We start from the raw sequence: 17,713 nt of genomic DNA on the forward strand, positions 1-17,713 counted from the left end.
ATATGTCTGGTTTTGTTCTCTGTCTTCCCCTTCTAGACTGTGAGCCCACTGTTGGGTAGGGACCGTCTCTATATGTTGCCGGCTTGGACTTCCCAAGCGCTTAGTACAGTGCTCTGCACACAGTAGGCGCTCAATAAATACGACTGCTTGATTGATTGCAAAGGGAAAAGTTTGTTCTCCCCCTCCCTTCCTCCTCCTTCCCCGCTGATTGGCGTTCCCCGCTGATTGGCGTCCCTTGCGCCCAATCCGGTTCCCGGCCCGGGCCGGCCGCGGCCAATGGGAAGACGGAGCCGGGTCTAGGGGGCGGGACCTATTAGCCACGCCCCCTACGCGCGGCGGCGCGGCCACGCCCCCGTCGAACCCGCGTCTTGGCCACGCCCCCTCTCCCGCCGCGCGCCGCTCTGATTGGCCGAGCGGGCCGAAGGGGGCGTGGCCTGTCGGGGCGGGGCCGAGCGGAGCCGAAGCGGAGCCGAGCGGGTTCGGGCGCCGAGTTGCGGGCCAAGTTGGTGGGAGTTTTCCAGGAGTTTTCCCGGAGTTTTCCCGGGCCCATCCAGGGAATCGCCTTTTCCCGCCGGCGGCCCCCTTTCCCGCCGCCCCATCATGGAGCCGCCCCCGGCCCCCAAGAGGTAAGGAGCGCCGGGAAGGGTCGGCCAGGCTGCTAGGCCCGGGTGACCTTTGACCTTTCCCCCTGCACAGCGCCTTGCAGCTTTGGGGAGGGGGGAAAAATGTGCCTGTATCTAGTCATTCATTCATTCAATATTCATTCATTCATCCAACCGTATTTAGTGGGCGCTTACTGCGTGCGGAACACTGTACCAAGCGCTTGGGAAGTACAAGTTGGCAACGTAGAGGAGGCCTTCCCAATCAATCAGTCGGATTTATTGAGCGCTTACTGTGTGCAGAGAGCCCTGGACTAAGCGCTTGGGAAGTTCAAGTTGGCAACATAGAGGAGGCCTTCCCAATCAATCAATCAATCGTATTTATTGAGTGCTTACTGTGTGCAGAGAGCACTGGATTAAGCGCTTGGGAAGTTCAAGTTGGCAACATAGAGGAGGCCTTCCCAATCAATCAGTCGTATTTATTGAGCGCTTACTGTGTGCAGAGCACTGGACTAAGCGCTGGGAAAGTACAAGTTGGCAACATAGAGGAGGCCTTCCCAATCAATCAGTCGTATTTATTGAGCACTTACTGTGTGCAGAGCACTGGACTAAGCGCTGGGAAAGTACAAGTTGGCAACATAGAGGAGGCCTTCCCAATCAATCAGTCGGATTTATTGAGCGCTTACTGTGTGCAGAGAGCACTGGACTAAGCGCTTGGGAAGTTCAAGTTGGCAACATAGAGGAGCCCTTCCCAATCAATCAGTCGGATTTATTGAGCGCTTACTGTGTACAGAGAGCACTGGACTAAGCGCTTGGGAAGTTCAAGTTGGCAACATAGAGGAGGCCTTCCCAATCAATCAGTCGTATTTATTGAGCGCTCACTGTGTGCAGAGCGCACTGGATTAAGCACTTGGGAAGTTCAAGTTGGCAACATAGAGGAGGCCTTCCCAATCAATTAGTCGGATTTATTGAGCGCTTACTGTGTGCAGAGCACTGGACTAAGCGCTTGGGAAGTACAAGTTGGCAACATATAGGAGGCCTTCCCAATCAATCAATCGTATTTATTGAGCGCTTACTGTGTGCAGTGCACTGTACTAAGCGCTTGGGAACATATAGTTCCCACAAGTTGGCAACATATAGAGACAGTACCTACCCAACAGTGGGCTCAGACTGAGCCCCCTCCTTCCTCTCCCCATCACCCCCCCGCCTTACCTCATTCATTTATTCAATAATAATAATAATAATGATGTTGGTGTTTAAGCACTTACTATGTGCCAAGCACTGTTCTAAGGGCTGGAGAGGTTACAAGGTGATCAGGTTGTCCCACTGGAGGCTCACACAGTTTTAATCCCCATTTTACAGATGAGGGAACTGAGGCCCAGAGAAGTGAAGTGACTTGCCCAAAGTCACACAGCCGACAGTTGGCGGAGCCGGGATTTGAACCCATGAACTCTGACTCCAAAGCCCAGGCTCTTTCCACTGAGCCATTCAATCATATTTATTGAGCGCTTACTGTGTGCAGAGCACTGTACTAAGCGCTTGTGAAGTACAAATTGGCAACACACAGGAGGCCTTCCCAGACTGAGCCCCCTCCTTCCTCTCCCCACCCCCCCACGCCTTACCTCATTCATTCATTCAATCGTATTTATTGAGCAGTTACTGTGTGCAGAGCACTGTACTAAGCGCTTGGGAAGTACAAGTTGGCATCATGTAGAGCCCAACAATGAAAAATGATATGGGTAGAAGATTGAAGAATGGACTGGAGTCAGGAGGAGAAGCAGGAGAGGACTTAAGCGCTTAGTACAGTGCTCTGCACACAGTAAGCACTCAATAAATACGATTGATTGATTGAGCCCAACAACGGGCTCACAGTCTAGAAGGGGGAGACAGACAACAAAACAAAACATGTGGACAGGGGTCAAGTCATCAGAATAAACAGAAGTAAAGCTAGGTACACAGCTCTCTTCCTCCCTTCAAAGCCCTACTGAGAGCTCACCTCCTCCAGGAGGCCTTCCCACAATGAGCCCCCTCTTTCCTCTCCCCCTCCTCCCCCTCCTTCCCCTCCCCACCTGTATATATGTATGTATGTTTGCACATATTTATTACTCTATTTTACTTGTACATATTTATTCTATTTAATTTTGTTAATATGTTTGGTTTTGTTGTCTGTCTCCCCCTTCTAGACTGTGAGCCCGCTGTTGGGTAGGGACCGTCTCTAGATGTTGCCAACTTGTACTTCCCAAGCGCTTAGTCCAGTGCTCTGCACACAGTTAGCGCTCAATAAATACGATTGACTGAATGAATGAATAAATGCCATCATCTTCATCATCTGTGCTTCAGTGACCCCCATCTGGGAAACGGGGATGGATGGACCCCGTGAGCCCCACGTGGGACAACCTGATTATCTTGGCTCCACCCCGGGGATTAGAACAGGGCTTGGCACAGAGTGAGCACTTAACAAAAACCATCGTTAGTGTTAGTGTTGGGGTGGGTAAGCGGGGGCCTCGCCCCCCACCCCCCAGGAGGAGGAGGAGGATGGTGGGGAGGGGACCCACCGAGGCCAAGGGTGACCCGCAGGGCTCCGTTTATTTGTCCTGATGTCTGTCTCCCTTCCCTCCAGACTGTGAACTCCTTGGGAGTTGGAATTGGCACTCTCCAATATTGTACTGTATTCAATCATTCATTCAGTCGTATTTACTGAGCGCTTACTGTGTGCAGAGCGCTATACTAAGCGCTTGGGAAGTTCAAATCGGCAACATATCGATTAAGCGCTTACTGTATGCAGAGCACTGTACTAAATGCTCGGGAAAGCACAATAAAGAGAGACAATCCGTTCCCACAACGAGCTCACAGTCCAGCTGGGGAGACAGACATCAGTGCAAATCAATACAAATAAATAAAATGACAGATACATGATGATGATGATGGCATTTGTTAAGCACTTACTATGTGCAAAACACTGTTCTAAGCTCTGGGGGAGGTTACAAGGTGATCAAGTTGTCCCACAGGGGGCTCACAGTTTTAATCCCCATTTCACAGATGAGGTCACTGAGGCACAGAGAAGTGAAGTGACTTGCCCAAAGTCACACAGCTGACAGTTGGCAGAGCCGGGATTTGAACTCATGATCTCTGACTCCAAAGCCCGGGCTCTTTCCACTGAGCCACGCTGCTTCTTCTTCTGTGTCCCTTCTCTGCACACAGTAAGCGCTTAATAAATACGATTGATTGATTGATTGATGGGACTAAGTGCTGTGGGGCTGGGAGGGGGCAAAGAGCAAAGGGAGCGAGTCAGACGCAGAAGGGGGTGGGAGATGAGGAAAAGTGGGGCTTAGTCTGGGAGGGCCTCCTGGAGGAGATGGGCCTAGGCCAAGTGTGACCTGCAGGGCTCTGTTTATTCATTCATTCATTCAGTCATATTTATTGAGCGCTTACTGTGTGCAGAGCGCTTGGGGAAGCAACGTGGCTCAGTGGAAAGAGCACGGGCTTTGGAGTCAGAGACCGTGGGTTCAAATCCCGGCTCTGCCACTTGTCAGCTGTGTGACTTTGGGCAAGTCACTTCACTTCTCTGGGCCTCAGTTCCCTCATCTGTAAAATGGGGATGAAGACTGTGAGCCCCTTGTGGGACAACCTGATTACCTTGTATCTACCCCAGCGCTTAGAACAGTGCTTGGCACATAGTAAGCGCTTAACAAATACCAACATTATTATTATTATTACAAGTTGGCAACATATAGAGACGGTCCCTACCCAACAGTGGGCTCACTGTCTAGAGTTTATTTCTATTGATGTCTGTTTCCCTCCCTCCCCAGACTGTGAGCAGGGATTGCCACTCCTTACTGTTGTACTCTGTCAAGCGCTTAGTACAGTGCTCTGCACACAGTAAGCACTTTATAAATATGATTGAATGAATGAATGTGGGGTCGAGGACAGCAAGGGTCACCCTTTTCTCCCCTGCCAGCCCCCTGACAAGGTCAGGGCAAGTTGAGGGAGAGGAGGGAGTTCAGTTCAGTTTAATCACATTTATTGAGTGCTTACTGTGTGCATCATCATCATCAATCGTATTTATTGAGCACTTACTGTGTGCAGAGCACTGTACTAAGCGCTTGGGAAGTACAAGTTGGCAACATATAGAGACAGTCCCTACCCAACAGTGGGCTCACAGTCTAAAAGGGGGAGACAGAGACCAAAACCAAACGTACTGCAAAGCACAGCACCAAGTGCTTGGGAGAATTCAGTACAACAATAAACAGAAAACCTCTCCTGTGTTAACTGGGTTGGATCAGGCTCTCCCAAGTGCTTAGTACAGTGCTCAGCATTCATTCATTCAGTTGTATTTATTGAGCGCTTACTGTGCACAAAGCAAGCGTTCAGTATTGATTGATATAGAACCCAAGGCTCGTCCCCAGTTTAGACTGTAAGCTCGCTGTGGGTAGGGACTGTGTCTACCAACTCTGTTGTACCCTCCCAAACACTTAGTACAGAACTCTGCGCACAGTAGGCGTTCAGTAAATAACATTGATTCATATAGCGCAGTGTTTCTCTCCCTCTAGACTGTAAGCTCATGGTGGGCAGAGAACGTGTCTACCAATTCTGTTATATTGTATTCTCCCAAGCACTTGGTACAGTGCTCTGCACACAGTAAGTGCTCAATAGATACCACTGATTGATAGAACCCAAGGTTTCTCCCCCTCTAGACTGTAAGCTCAGGGTGGGCAGGGAACGTATCTACCAACTCTGTTATATTGTATTCTCCCTAGTGTTTATTACAGTGCTCTGCACACAGCGCTCAGTAAATAAGACCGATCGAAGGTTTGGTTGGGTTTCCCTTGTAGAAGAAATAGAGGACCAGCTCTTAGAGACAGGACCCAATCAGGCACCGATTCTGTGTTATCTAGAATCCTAAAATTTACATCTGTCCTATATTTTCGGCCAACCGAAAGAAATGATGGAGTAATGTCAAACCTATTGAACAAGATCAGTTTATGCAATTGAATAGTAACCGGCTGTAAAGGCTTGTGCGAAAATGCTTCTTTTGACAGGTGTGCCTCATGACTTGAAAATACTTCTGGTGCTAAGGACACAGAGAATCCAAAATTAGAAGCCAAGAAATGTTTTCGGAATCCTTTTATGTTTCCCCTAGCGCGTAATGCTCATTCTAGTTTTACTATTTCTAAAATGATCTATGAAATTTGTCGTAATTGATTGGAAGCATCAAGATTGTTTTCTTAAAACGGTATTTGAGTATAGAAGTTACATTGATTAGTTATTTTTTGATGTTGGCTGAATCTTGCACTTCCTTATTCTTTGTTATTGTCACACAAAGATAAAGCTAGTAACCTCCTTCCCCAAGCAGGGTGGTGTTGAGGTTTTTAGGTTTGTTGAGATCTTTGGATGAACGGTGCTTTGTAAGATGGAATTATTAAAAAGCATGAAACTTTTAGGAGCTTTTAAGACTTGTGTACCTTAGAAACATGAGCTTGTAGTTCAGAAGCCATCTGTTCAGGTTAAAAAAAAAAAGAGGTGCAGGAAAGGGATCTGTGCTCACATCAATGCACTGAAAACAGAAACCATTCAATTCTCTTCCATTATTCAGAAAAGGGTGCATTTGTGAGAGTCACTTTTAGGAACCTTTTTGGAAACAACAGAAGAAAACTGAAGTAAACGTTTCCTGATTCTGGAAACCAAACACAAAGGTAGTTCTGAAAAAAAAAATGGCCTTAACTAGAACAATTTAGAATGGTTGCTTGCATGTGGGTTTTCCACCTATACGATCTTTTTTATTATCAGCACAGCACAGGTTAACATCCAGGTGTGTTTTGATGAGAAGCAGCCTGGTTCAGTGGAAAAGAGCCCGGGCTTTGGAGGCAGAGGTCATGGGTTCAAATCCTGGCTCCGCCAGTTGTCAGCTGTGTGACTTTGGGCAAGTCACTTAACTTCTCTGGGCCTCAGTTCCCTCATCTGTAAAATGGGGATTAAGACTGTGAGCCCCTGTGGGACAACCTGATCTCCAGTGTTTAGAACAGTGCTTTGCATGTAGTAAGTGCTTAATAAATGCCATTATTATTATTATTATTATTAATTTCATACCGTTGAGGATTGGTCTGGAATCCCAATCACCTGGAATGTCCATCAGCTGTGCCAGTGAGGTTTGCCAAACACCAGCTCTGTAATACTGAACTCTCCTGAGTGCTTAGTAGAGGGCTCTGCACACAGTAAGCACTCAATAAATATGATTGATTGAATCATGATTATCATCAGTATTTATTTAGCCCCAACTGTGTATAAAACAGTGTACTGGTTGCTTGGGTTAACGGAATGCTTCAATCAGGTATATTTATTAAGCATTTCCCGTGTGTGGAGCTCTGTACCAAGCGCTTGGGAGAGTCACTGTAACAGAGTTAGTAGAAACACTGTCTAGCCACAGTGAGCTTACAGTCTAGAAGAGGAGACAGACATTAATATAAATGAATAATTATATGTACCTCAGTACAAATCCAAGTGCAAGGGGAATGCAAAAAGGAGTGGGAGAAGAGGAAGTGAGAGCTTAGTCAGGGAAGGCCTCTTGGAGGAGATACGCCTTCAATAAGGCTTTGAAGAGGGAGGAGGAATTGACTGTCGGATATGAAGAAGGAGGGCTTTCCAGTCCAGGGGCAGGATGAGGCCTTCCCAGACTGAGCCCCTTCCTTCCTCTCCCCCTCGTCCCCCTCTCCATCCCCCCATCTTACCTCCTTCCCTTCCCCACAGCACCTGTATATATGTATATATGCTTGTACATATTTTTTACTCTATTTATTTATTTATTTTATTTGTACATATCTATTCTATTTATTTTATTTTGTTAGTATGTTTGGTTTTGTTCTCTGTCTCCCCCTTTTAGACTGTGAGCCCACTGTTGGGTAGGGACTGTCTCTATATGTTGCCAATTTGTACTTCCCAAGCGCTTAGTACAGTGCTCTGCACATAGTAAGCGCTCAATAAATACGATTGATGATGATGATGATGATGATGTGAGCGAGAGGTTGGCAGCGAGATGGGTGAGATCGAAGTACAGTGAGAAGGTTAGCATTAGAGGAGCCAAGTTTGCGGGCTGGGTTGTAGTAGGAGAGCAGCGAGGTAAGGTCGAAGGGGGCAAGGTGATTGAATGCTTTAAAGCCGATTGTAGGGGGTTTCTGTTTGACGTGGATGGGCAACCACTGGAGGTTGCTGAGCAGTGGGGAAGCATGAACTCAACATTTTTGTAGAAAAACAATTGGAGCAGTAGAGTGAAGTGTGGACTGGGGAGAGACAGGAGGCAGGGAGGTCAGCACGGAGGGGTACAGTAATCACAGCGGGATAGGATAAATGCGTGGATTAACTTGGTAGCAGTTTGAATGGAGAGGAAAGGGCATTCATTCATTCAATCGTATTTATTGAGCACTTACTGTGGGCAGAGCCCTGTACTAAGCGCTAGGGAAGTACAAGTTGGCAACATATAGAGACGGTCCCTACCCAGCAGTGGGCTCACAGTCTAGAAGGGCAGATTCTAGTGATGTCGTGAAGGTTGAACCGACAGGATTTGGTGACAGATTGAATATGTCGGTTGAATGAGAGAAATGACGAATATAACACCAAAGTTACGGGCTTGCGACAGGAGGGCTGGTAGTACCATCTACAGTGATGGGAAAGTCAGGGCAAGGACAGAGTTTGGGTGGGTGGATTAGTTCTCTTTTGGATTTATTAAGTTTGAGGTGTCAGCAGGACATCCAAGTAGAGATGTCTTGAAGGCAGAAGGAAATGCAAGATTGCACAGAGGGAGAGAGAGCAGGGCTGGAGATGTAGATTTGGGAATCATCCTCATAGAGATGATAGTTGAAGCCATGGGAGCGAATGAGTTCTCCAAGGGAGTGTGTGTAGATGGAGAATAGAAGGGGACCCAGAACTGAGCCTTGAGGGACCTCCACAGTTAAGAGGTGGGAGGCGGAGGAGGAGCCTGCAAAAGACACTGAGCGGCCAGAGAAATAGGAGGAGAACCAGGAGAGGACGGCGTCAGTGAAGCCGAGGTGGGATAACATTTCCACGAGAAGGGGGTGATCGCCAATGTCGAAGGCAGCTGATAAGTTGAAGAGATGGAGTAGAGGTCGTTGGATTTGGCAAGAAGGAGATCATTGTGACCTTTGAGAAGGCACAGCGGAGCGAAGGGGGCGGAAGCCAGATTGGAGGGATTCAAGGAGAGAATTGGAGAAGAGGAACTGGAGACAGAGTGTGTAGACAATTCGTTCAAAGAGTTTGGAGAGAAATGGTAGGAGAGAATTTAGGCGGTAACTGGAGGGAGCCTGGGTTCAAGGGAGGATTTCTTTCTTTCAAGGGAGGGGAGAAATGGTCATGTTTGCAAGCCGTGGGGTAAAAAGCTTTGGAGAATTGACAGTTGAAGATGGTGATGAGGAAGGGAAGAAGGGAGGGGGCAAGTGCTTCGATAAGGTTCAGAGGGATGGTGTTGGAAGTGTAGGTGGAGCGGGTGGATTTTGAGAGCAGGCAGAAATTCTCTAGAGATACTGCTGGGAAAGATAGCGCTTAGTACAGTGCTCTGCTCTGTGAGATTGGGAGGTTGGTGGTGCTGTCTACAGTGCAATTGAGCTACCAGAGAGATAGGAGAACCAGGACACGACAGTGTCAGTGAAGCCAAGACTGGATTATGTTTCCAGCAGAAGGAGGTGGTCGACCATGTCAAAAGCAGCTGAGTGGTCGAGGAGGGTTAGGATGGAGTAGAGGCCATTGGATTTGGCAAGAAGGAGGTCATTTGTCATCTTTGAGAGGTGGTTTCTGTGGAATTATGGGGGCAGAAGCCAGATTGGAGGGGGTCAAGGAGGGAATCGGAGAGAGGAAGTGGAGGCGGTGGTACTATGATGAGCTGGAATGGAGTAACCATAGATAGGGTGTACAGATAGAATCTCTTCAAAGACACAGTGAGGTAAATCTCAAATAATATAACACACAGTGATCGGTTGGTAGGCCGCAGCAAGGGTGGATTGGATTCAGATTAAAGGTAGATGGCAGCATGTAGAGATGTAGACTGTACTTACAGAACTTTTTAGGGGAGGGACAGTAACCAAAGAGTACTGCCAACAGAAGCCTTTTTTTAAAAAAAAAAGTTGGGTGAGAGATAAGTGATATAGTGATAGAGAGACAGAGAGAGAAAGAGAGACTCAGGATGTGGAAGGGAGTGGGAGAATACATTTTCCGTCAATGTGTATAGACTTTAAGTGTTAAAAGACTCAGCTTATCCCCAGGTCCTTAACTGTTTCTCCTGGAAAAGACTGAGGTTATAAGAAGCTTAAGTGGATAAGTACATACCTGGCGTTGGAAGACTTCTGGCATGTATTGCATTGGCCTTTTTCATTACTTTATCCCGTTTTCCCAGGAGAAGTGAGTGTATTGGGAGTGGAAGCAAATGCAGTAGCATTTGAGTGATACAAGGTCCTCCTTCCAGGAGGAGTGGAAGGCGGGTGAGTGGGCTGAACCACAGTTAGTGTTCTGTGCAAACCATCGTCATCATCCCTTTGCCTTCCATCATCATCATAATAATAGCACCTGTTAAGCATTTGCTATGTGCCGCATACTGTACTAAGCGCTGGGGTAGATACAAGCTAATCAGGTTGGACATACTCCCTGTCCCACATGTGGCTCACAGTCTGTCAGATGGAGTAGGATTTAATCCCCAATTTATAGATGAGGATAGTGGGGCAAAGAGAAGTAAGTGACTTACCCAAGGTCACACCGCTGATAGCTGGCAGAGCCGGGTTTAGAACCCAAGCCCTCAGACTCCCAGGCCTGTTCTCTTTCCCCTAGGCTACTCTTCTTCAATCAATCAATCAATCAATCAATCGTATTCATTGAGCACTTACTGTGTGCAGAGCACTGTACTAAGCGCTTGGGAAGTACAAGTTGGCAACATATAGAGACAGTCCTGCTTTCATGGTATAGAATTCAGGTTTACTTCCAAAAACTTAGTTGTAATTGTTGATTTATACTCAAGAAATCACCACATCCAGTCATCTTAGACATCATCTGGAAGGGTTTGCGAAAACTTGAAAATAAAAGGTTGAAATAGTTTCTAAATGCCTAGTTGAAACCAAAAAGCAAGTACCTAAAATGTACTTAATGTTGAGTACTCCATTTTCTACTATTCTACTATACTATTTCATTTATCTGTGAAGTCTTTAGTGAACTCATGCCTCTTACTTGGAAGGTGCCGCTTAATATGACAGTAGTCTGGTCACAAGGTGTATATATACAGAGTTCCTTCAAATTCAGAAATGACACTGTCGATATTGAGATTTTTATTGGTGTGTGGATGTATGACTACTAAACTTATGGGTGACCAACAATCACTTCCACCTTCCATGTCATTTTAATGTGAAGCTTACTTTTTGCTGCATTGTTGCATTTGTTATCTGTGCCCTGTGGCATTTTCATTCATCCCTCTTGAATTGATATTCTTGAAGCTTCTTTTCCAAGCAGGTCGCATCTCAATTTTGGTTAGTTTTTGCTTAACTGATTAATCTGCTGCTGCTATCTCCTAATCTGCTGCTCATTTGCAGTTTTGCCCCATTATGTCTTTAAAATATTTCATATCTATCCTGTTTCAGCTCACTATAGAGCAGCTCTTTGGATATCCTGCTATCTTCCCTATTCCTCTTATATCCTGTCTAATGAAGTATGAGGGGATTGAATGCATTTCAGGATCTCATTATTTGCAATCTGGTATTTTTATTAAGCGTTTCTATATGCCATGCAGTGTATTAAGAGCTGGGGTAGCTAATCAGGTTGACACAGTCCATGTCCCATGTGGGGCTCACAGTCTTAATCCCCATTTTACAGGTGAGGTGACTGGGGCACAGAATAGTTAATTGACTTGTCCGAGGTCACACAGCAAAGTGGCAGAGATGGGATTAGAACCCAGGTCCTTCCCAAGCCTGTGCTGTATCATCATCATCAATCGTATTTATTGAGCGCTTTCTGTGTGCAGAGCACTGTATTAAGCACTTGGGAAGTACAAATTGGCAACATATAGAGACAGTCCCTACCCAACAGTGGGCTCACAGTCTAAAAGACTGTATGGCTGTATCCATTTGGCCACACTGCTCATCTTGGTATCAAGTCTTGCCACTTGATACTAAGTATTACACATAGGTGGTCCTGGAGGATATGCTTTATGTAATGTCTTCGGGAGGTGTGGGATATTTCATACTGGCACCGCACTTTGTCTCAATCTCAATTAATCTGTCGAATTATTTATTGAATGCTTACTCTGTTCAGAGTATTGTTCCAAGTGCTTGGGATGGTCCAATAGAGTTAGTAGACTTGATCCCTACCCTCAGGGACCTTAGAACCTAGCTAGGGAGACAGGCACTACAATAAATTATAGATAGGAGGAAGCAACAGAGTTGAAAAATTTATATGTAAGTGCCATAGGGGAGGGGGAGGTGGGTCCTCAAGGGCTTAGTGACACTGAAGTGACAGTTGGCAGGGGAAATAGGATGGGGAGATAAGAGATGAATCAGGGATGGTATCGTCTGGGGGAGATATAATTTGAGGAGAACTTTGATGGGGGCTGCAGTGGCTTGCCAGATGTGAAGGGGAAGGGAATTGCAAGCCGAGGGAGGGATCGAGCAAGAGGTTAGTTGGAGAAGCTGCATTGTTCGGTAGATAGAGCACGGGCTTGGGAGTCAGAAGGTCATGGGTTCTAATCCTGACTCCGCCACATGTCTGTTGTGTGACCGTGGGCAAGGCACTTCATTCATTCATTCAGTCGTATTTATTAATTTATTATTAATCGTATTAATCGTATTTATTATTTTTAGACTGTGAGCCCACTATTGGGTAGGGACTGTCTCTATATGTTGCCAGCTTGTACTTCCCAAGCGCTTAGTACAGTGCTCTGCACGCAGTAAGCGCTCAAGAAATATGATTGATTGATTGATTGATTGATTAAGCACTTACCCTGTGCAGAGCATTGTACTTCACTTCTCTGGGGCTCAGTCACCTCATCTGGAAAATGGGGATTAAAGAGTGTGAGTCCTGTGTGGGACTTCATTCATTCATTCAATCAATCGTATTTATTGAGCACTTACTGTGTGCAGAGCACTGTACTTCTTTAGGCCTCAGGCACCTCATCCGGAGAATGGGGATTAAAGAGTATGAGCCCCGTGTGGGACAGGGATTGTGTCCGACCTGATTACTTTGTATCTACCCCAGTGCTTGGCACATGGGAAGTGCTTAACAAGTACAATAATTATTATTAGTAGTAGCAAGAGAGCTCAGAACAAGACACCATGAGTGTCTTCTGGGAGTCAGAAGGTCATGAGTTCTAATTCCGACTCCGCCACATGTCTCTGTGACCTTGGGCAGGTCACTTCATTCATTCATTCAATCGTATTTATTGAGAACTTACTGTGTGCAGAGCACTGTACTTCACTTCTCTGGGCCTTAGTCTCCTCATCTGGAAAATGGGGATTAAAGAGTGTGAGCCCTGTGTGGGACTTCATTCATTCATTCATTCATTCAATCAATCGTATTTATTGAGCGCTTACTGTGTGCAGAGCACTGTACTTCTTTAGGCCTCAGTCACCTCATCTGGAGAATGGGGATTAAAGAGTATGAGCCCCGTGTGGGACAGGGATTGTGTCCAACCTGATTACCTTGTATCTACCCCAGTGCTTGGCACATGGGAAATGTTTAACAAGTACAATAATTATTATTAGTAGTAGCAAGAGAGCTCAGAACAAGACACCATGAGTGTCTTCTGGGAGTCAGAAGGTCATGCGTTCTAATCCTGACTCCTCCACATGTCTGTTGTGTGACCTTGGGCAAGTCCATTCATTCATTCAATCGTATTTATTGAGCACTTACTGTGTGCAGAGTACTGTACTTCACTTCTCTGGGCCTCAGTCACCTCATCTGGAAAATGGGGATTAAAGAGTGTGAGCCCTGTGTGGGACTTCATTCATTCAATCAAAAGTATTTATTGAGCGCTTAGTGTGTGCAGAGCACTGTACTTCACTTCTTTGGGCCTCAGTCACCTCATCTGGAAAATGGGGATTAAAGAGTGTAAGCCCCGTGTGGGACAGGGACTGTGTCTACCCCAGTGCTTGGCACATGGGAAGTGCTTAACAAGTACCATAATTATTAGTGGTAGTAGCAAGAGAGCTCAGAACAAGACACCATGAGTAGGTTGACTTGAGAGGAGCAAAGCCTGCAGGCTGGGGTATAATGGGAGAAGAGAGAAGCATCATTCATTCATTCAATCGTATTTATTGAGCGCTTACTGTGTGCAGAGCACTGTACTAAGCACTTGGGAAGTACAAGTTGGCAACATATAGAGATGGTCCCTACCCAACAGCGGGTTCACAGTCTAGAAGGGGGAGACAGACAACAACAAAACAAAACATATTAACAAAATAAAATAAATAGAATAAATCTGTACAAGTAAAATAAATAGAATAATAAATATGTACAAACATATATACATATATACAGGTGCTGTGGGGAAGGGAAGGAGGTAAGGCGGGGGGGATGGGGAGGGGGAGGAGGGGGCTACAGCATCGAGGCTTAGTGGAGAGAGCATGGGCCTGGGTTCTAATCCTGCCTCTGCAAGTTTCTTGGTGGGCGAAGTTGGCCAAGTCACTTAACTTCTCTGTGCCTCAGTTTCTTCAGCTGTTAAAAGGGGATGCCCGTTCTCATTCATTCAGTCGTATTTATTGAGCGCTTACTGTGTGCAGAGCACTCTATTAAGTGCTTGGGAAAGTACAATACAACAATAAACAGTGACATTCCCTGCCCACAGTGAGCTCACAGTCTAGAGTGGGGGAGACAGACATCAATAGAAATAAAAAGATATGTACATAAGTGCTTTGGGGCTGGGAGGGGGGAACAGCAGAGGGAGTAAGTCAGGGAGATGATAATAATAATAATAATAATAATAATAATAATAATAATGATGGTATTTAAGCGCTTACTATGTGCAGGTTGTCCCACGGGGGGCTCACAGTCTTAATCCCCATTTTACAGATGAGGTAACTGAGGCCCAGAGAAGTTAAGTGACTTGCCCAAAGTCACACAGCTGACAACTGACGGAGCCGGGATTTGAACCCATGACCTCTGCCTCCAAAGCCTGGGCTCTTTCCACTGAGCCACGCAGAAGGGAGTGGGAGATGAGGAAAAGTGGGGCTTAGTCTGGGAAGGCCTCTTGGAGGAGATGTGCCTTCTGTAAGGCTGTGAAGCAGGGAAGGGGGGTTGTCTGTCTTCTCCTCTTATATCTCCGGTCGTTCATTCTCAGTCTCTTTTGCAGGCTCCTCCTCCCCCTCCCATCCTCTTACTGTGGGGGTTCCCCAAGGTTCAGTGCTTGGTCCCCTTCTGTTCTCAATCTACACGCCCCCCCTTGGTGACCTCATTTGCTCCCACGGCTTCAACTATCATTTCTACGCAGATGACACCCAGATCTACATCTCTGCCCCTGCTCTCTCCCCCTCTCTCCAGGCTGGCATCTCCTCCTGCCTTCAGGACATCTCCATCTGGATGTCCGCCCGCCACCTAAAACTCAACATGTCCAAGACTGAACTCCTTGTCTTCCCTCCCAAACCCTGCCCTCTCCCTGACTTTCCCATCCCTGTTGCCGGCACTACCATCCTTCCCGTCTCACAAGCCCGCAACCTTAGTGTCATCCTCGACTCCGCTCTCTCATTCACCCTTCACATCCAAGCCGTCACCAAAACCTGCCGGTCTCAGCTCCGCAACATTGCCAAGATCCGCCCTTTCCTCTCCATCCGTACCGCTACCCTGCTCGTTCAAGCTCTCATCCTATCCCGTCTGGACTACTGCATCAGCCTCCTCTCTGATCTCCCATCCTCGTGTCTCTCCCCACTTCGATCCATACTTCATGCTGCTGCCCGGATCGTCTTTGTCCAGAAACGCTCTGGGCATGTCACTCCCCTCCTCAAAAATCTCCAGTGGCTACCAATCAATCTGCGCATCAGGCAGAAACTCCTCACCCTGGGCTTCAAGGCTGTCCATCCCCTCGCCCCCTCCTACCTCACCTCCCTTCTCTCCTTCTACTGCCCAGCCCGCACCCTCCACTCCTCCGCCGCTAATCTCCTCACCGTACCTCGCTCTCGCCTGTCCGGCCGTCGACCCCCGGCCCACGTCCTCCCCCGGGCCTGGAATGCCCTCCCTCTGCCCATCCGCCAAGCTAGCTCTCTTCCTCCCTTCAAGGCTCACCTCCTCCAGGAGGCCTTCCCAGACTGAGCCCCTTCCTTCCTCTCCCCCTCGTCCCCCCTCCATCCCCCCATCTTACCTCCTTCCCTTCCCCACAGCACCCGTATATATGTATATATGTTTGTATATATTTATTACTCTATTTATTTATTTATTTTACTTGTACATATCTATTCTATTTTATTTTGTTGGTATGTTTGGTTTTGTTCTCTGTCTCCCCCTTTTAGACTGTGAGCCCACTGTTGGGTAGGGACTGTCTCTATATGTTGCCAACTTGTACTTCCCAAGCGCTTAGTACAGTGCTCTTCACACACTAAGCGCTCAATAAAGACGATTGATGTGATGGGTGATGATGATTAGAGGAGAGAGGGGGTTCCAGGATAGATGCAGGATGTGGGCTAGGGGTCGGTGACGGGACAGGCAAAATTGAAGCACAGTGAAAAGATCAGAATCAATCAATCAATTGTATTTATTGAGCACTTACTGTATGCAGAGCACTGTACTAAGCGCTTGGGAAGTACAAGTTGGCAACATATAGAGACAGTCCCTACCCAACAGTGGGCTCACAGTCTAAAAGTGGGCTCACAGTCCAAAGTCTCCCCTTCTACTTAAACTATAAGCCCCATGTGGGACAGGGACTGTGTCCGACCTAATTAGCTTGTACCTACCCCAGCGCTTAGGACAGTGTTTGACACACAGTAAGGGCATATCAAAAACCATAAAAAGAAGAGGAGGGAGGATAAGCGGTGGCGGGAGGATAAAGCCAGGGGTCAGGACTTTTTGCTTGATGCCGAGAGGAATGGGCAGTCCTCTAGACTGGAAGCTCCCCACGGGCAGGGAATGTTTCTGCCAACTCTGTTATGTTGTACTCTTTCAATCCCGTAGTACAGTGTTCTGCACACAGTAGGTGCTGAATAAATATGATTGGTTGATAGTGGGGAGATATGTGCGAAACAGTGTTTTAGAAAAATGATATGGGTAGAAGATTGAAGAATGGACTGGAGTCAGGAGGAGAACCAGGAGAGGACTTCAGTGCTTAGTACAGTGCTCTGCACACAGTAAGCGCTCAATAAGTGCGATTGATTGATTGAGAGGACGGTGTCAGACCAAGATGAGGTTGTGTTTTCAGAAGAAGGGAGAGGTCTGTGGTGTTTAAGGGCAGATGAAAGGTCAAGGAAAAAAGATGTTGTGAGGAGGAGGTCAGTGCTTCGCACATAGTAAGTGCCTAACAAATACCATTATTATTGTAGGTGATTGTAGAGAGGTGTGGGTAGAGAATGTGTCCACCAATGCTGTTTGATTATATCATCAATCGTATTTATTGAGCGCTTACTGCGCTTAGTATAGTGCTCCGCACACAGTAAGTGCTCAAGAAATACCATTGATTGAATAGAGGGAACAGAAGCCGGACTATAGGGCAAGGAAGGAGTTGTAGGAGAGGAAGCGGAGGTAGCAGATACAGACAACCTATTTGAGGAATTTGGACAGGGATGGTATGAGGGAGATGGGACAGTGGGGTTCAGAGTCTTTTTAGGATAGGGTATATGTGGGTGTTGAGTGTTTAGAACAGTGCTTGGGCACAAAGCGCTTAACAAATACCATTATTATTATTATTATTATTATTATTATTATTTAGCGCTTACTATGTGCTGAGCACTCTAAGCACAGGAGTGACATAAAATAATGTCTATTTGCGTCCCTGATTCAGTTTCTTTTTTAATATTGCACCTTTCAATAGTGTGCTCAGGTGGCAGAAATTAGTTCTTAGCAATGGTAATTCTTGGGTATATTAAATAGGGCTCGACTGGTGTAGAAACCCAGGCTTCTTGAAATGATCAGTCAGCGGCATTTGAGTATTTAATATG

General features: G+C 46.6%; 1 protein-coding gene across 1 annotated transcript in view; it reads left to right on the forward strand.

Annotated features, from left to right (window-relative positions):
- Window positions 1-511: 511 nt before the first annotated feature.
- STK3 (serine/threonine kinase 3) overlaps window positions 512-17,713 on the forward strand; it is a 363,087-nt gene continuing 345,885 nt past the window's right edge. The window contains exon 1 of the mRNA XM_038745400.1: window positions 512-626. Within this exon, the coding sequence (XP_038601328.1) occupies window positions 601-626 (26 nt within the window). The 5' untranslated portion in view covers window positions 512-600. The remainder of the gene's footprint in view (window positions 627-17,713) is intronic.

This window comes from Tachyglossus aculeatus, chromosome 4 (genome assembly GCF_015852505.1).
Source record: "Tachyglossus aculeatus isolate mTacAcu1 chromosome 4, mTacAcu1.pri, whole genome shotgun sequence".
Taxonomy (NCBI): domain Eukaryota; kingdom Metazoa; phylum Chordata; class Mammalia; order Monotremata; family Tachyglossidae; genus Tachyglossus; species Tachyglossus aculeatus.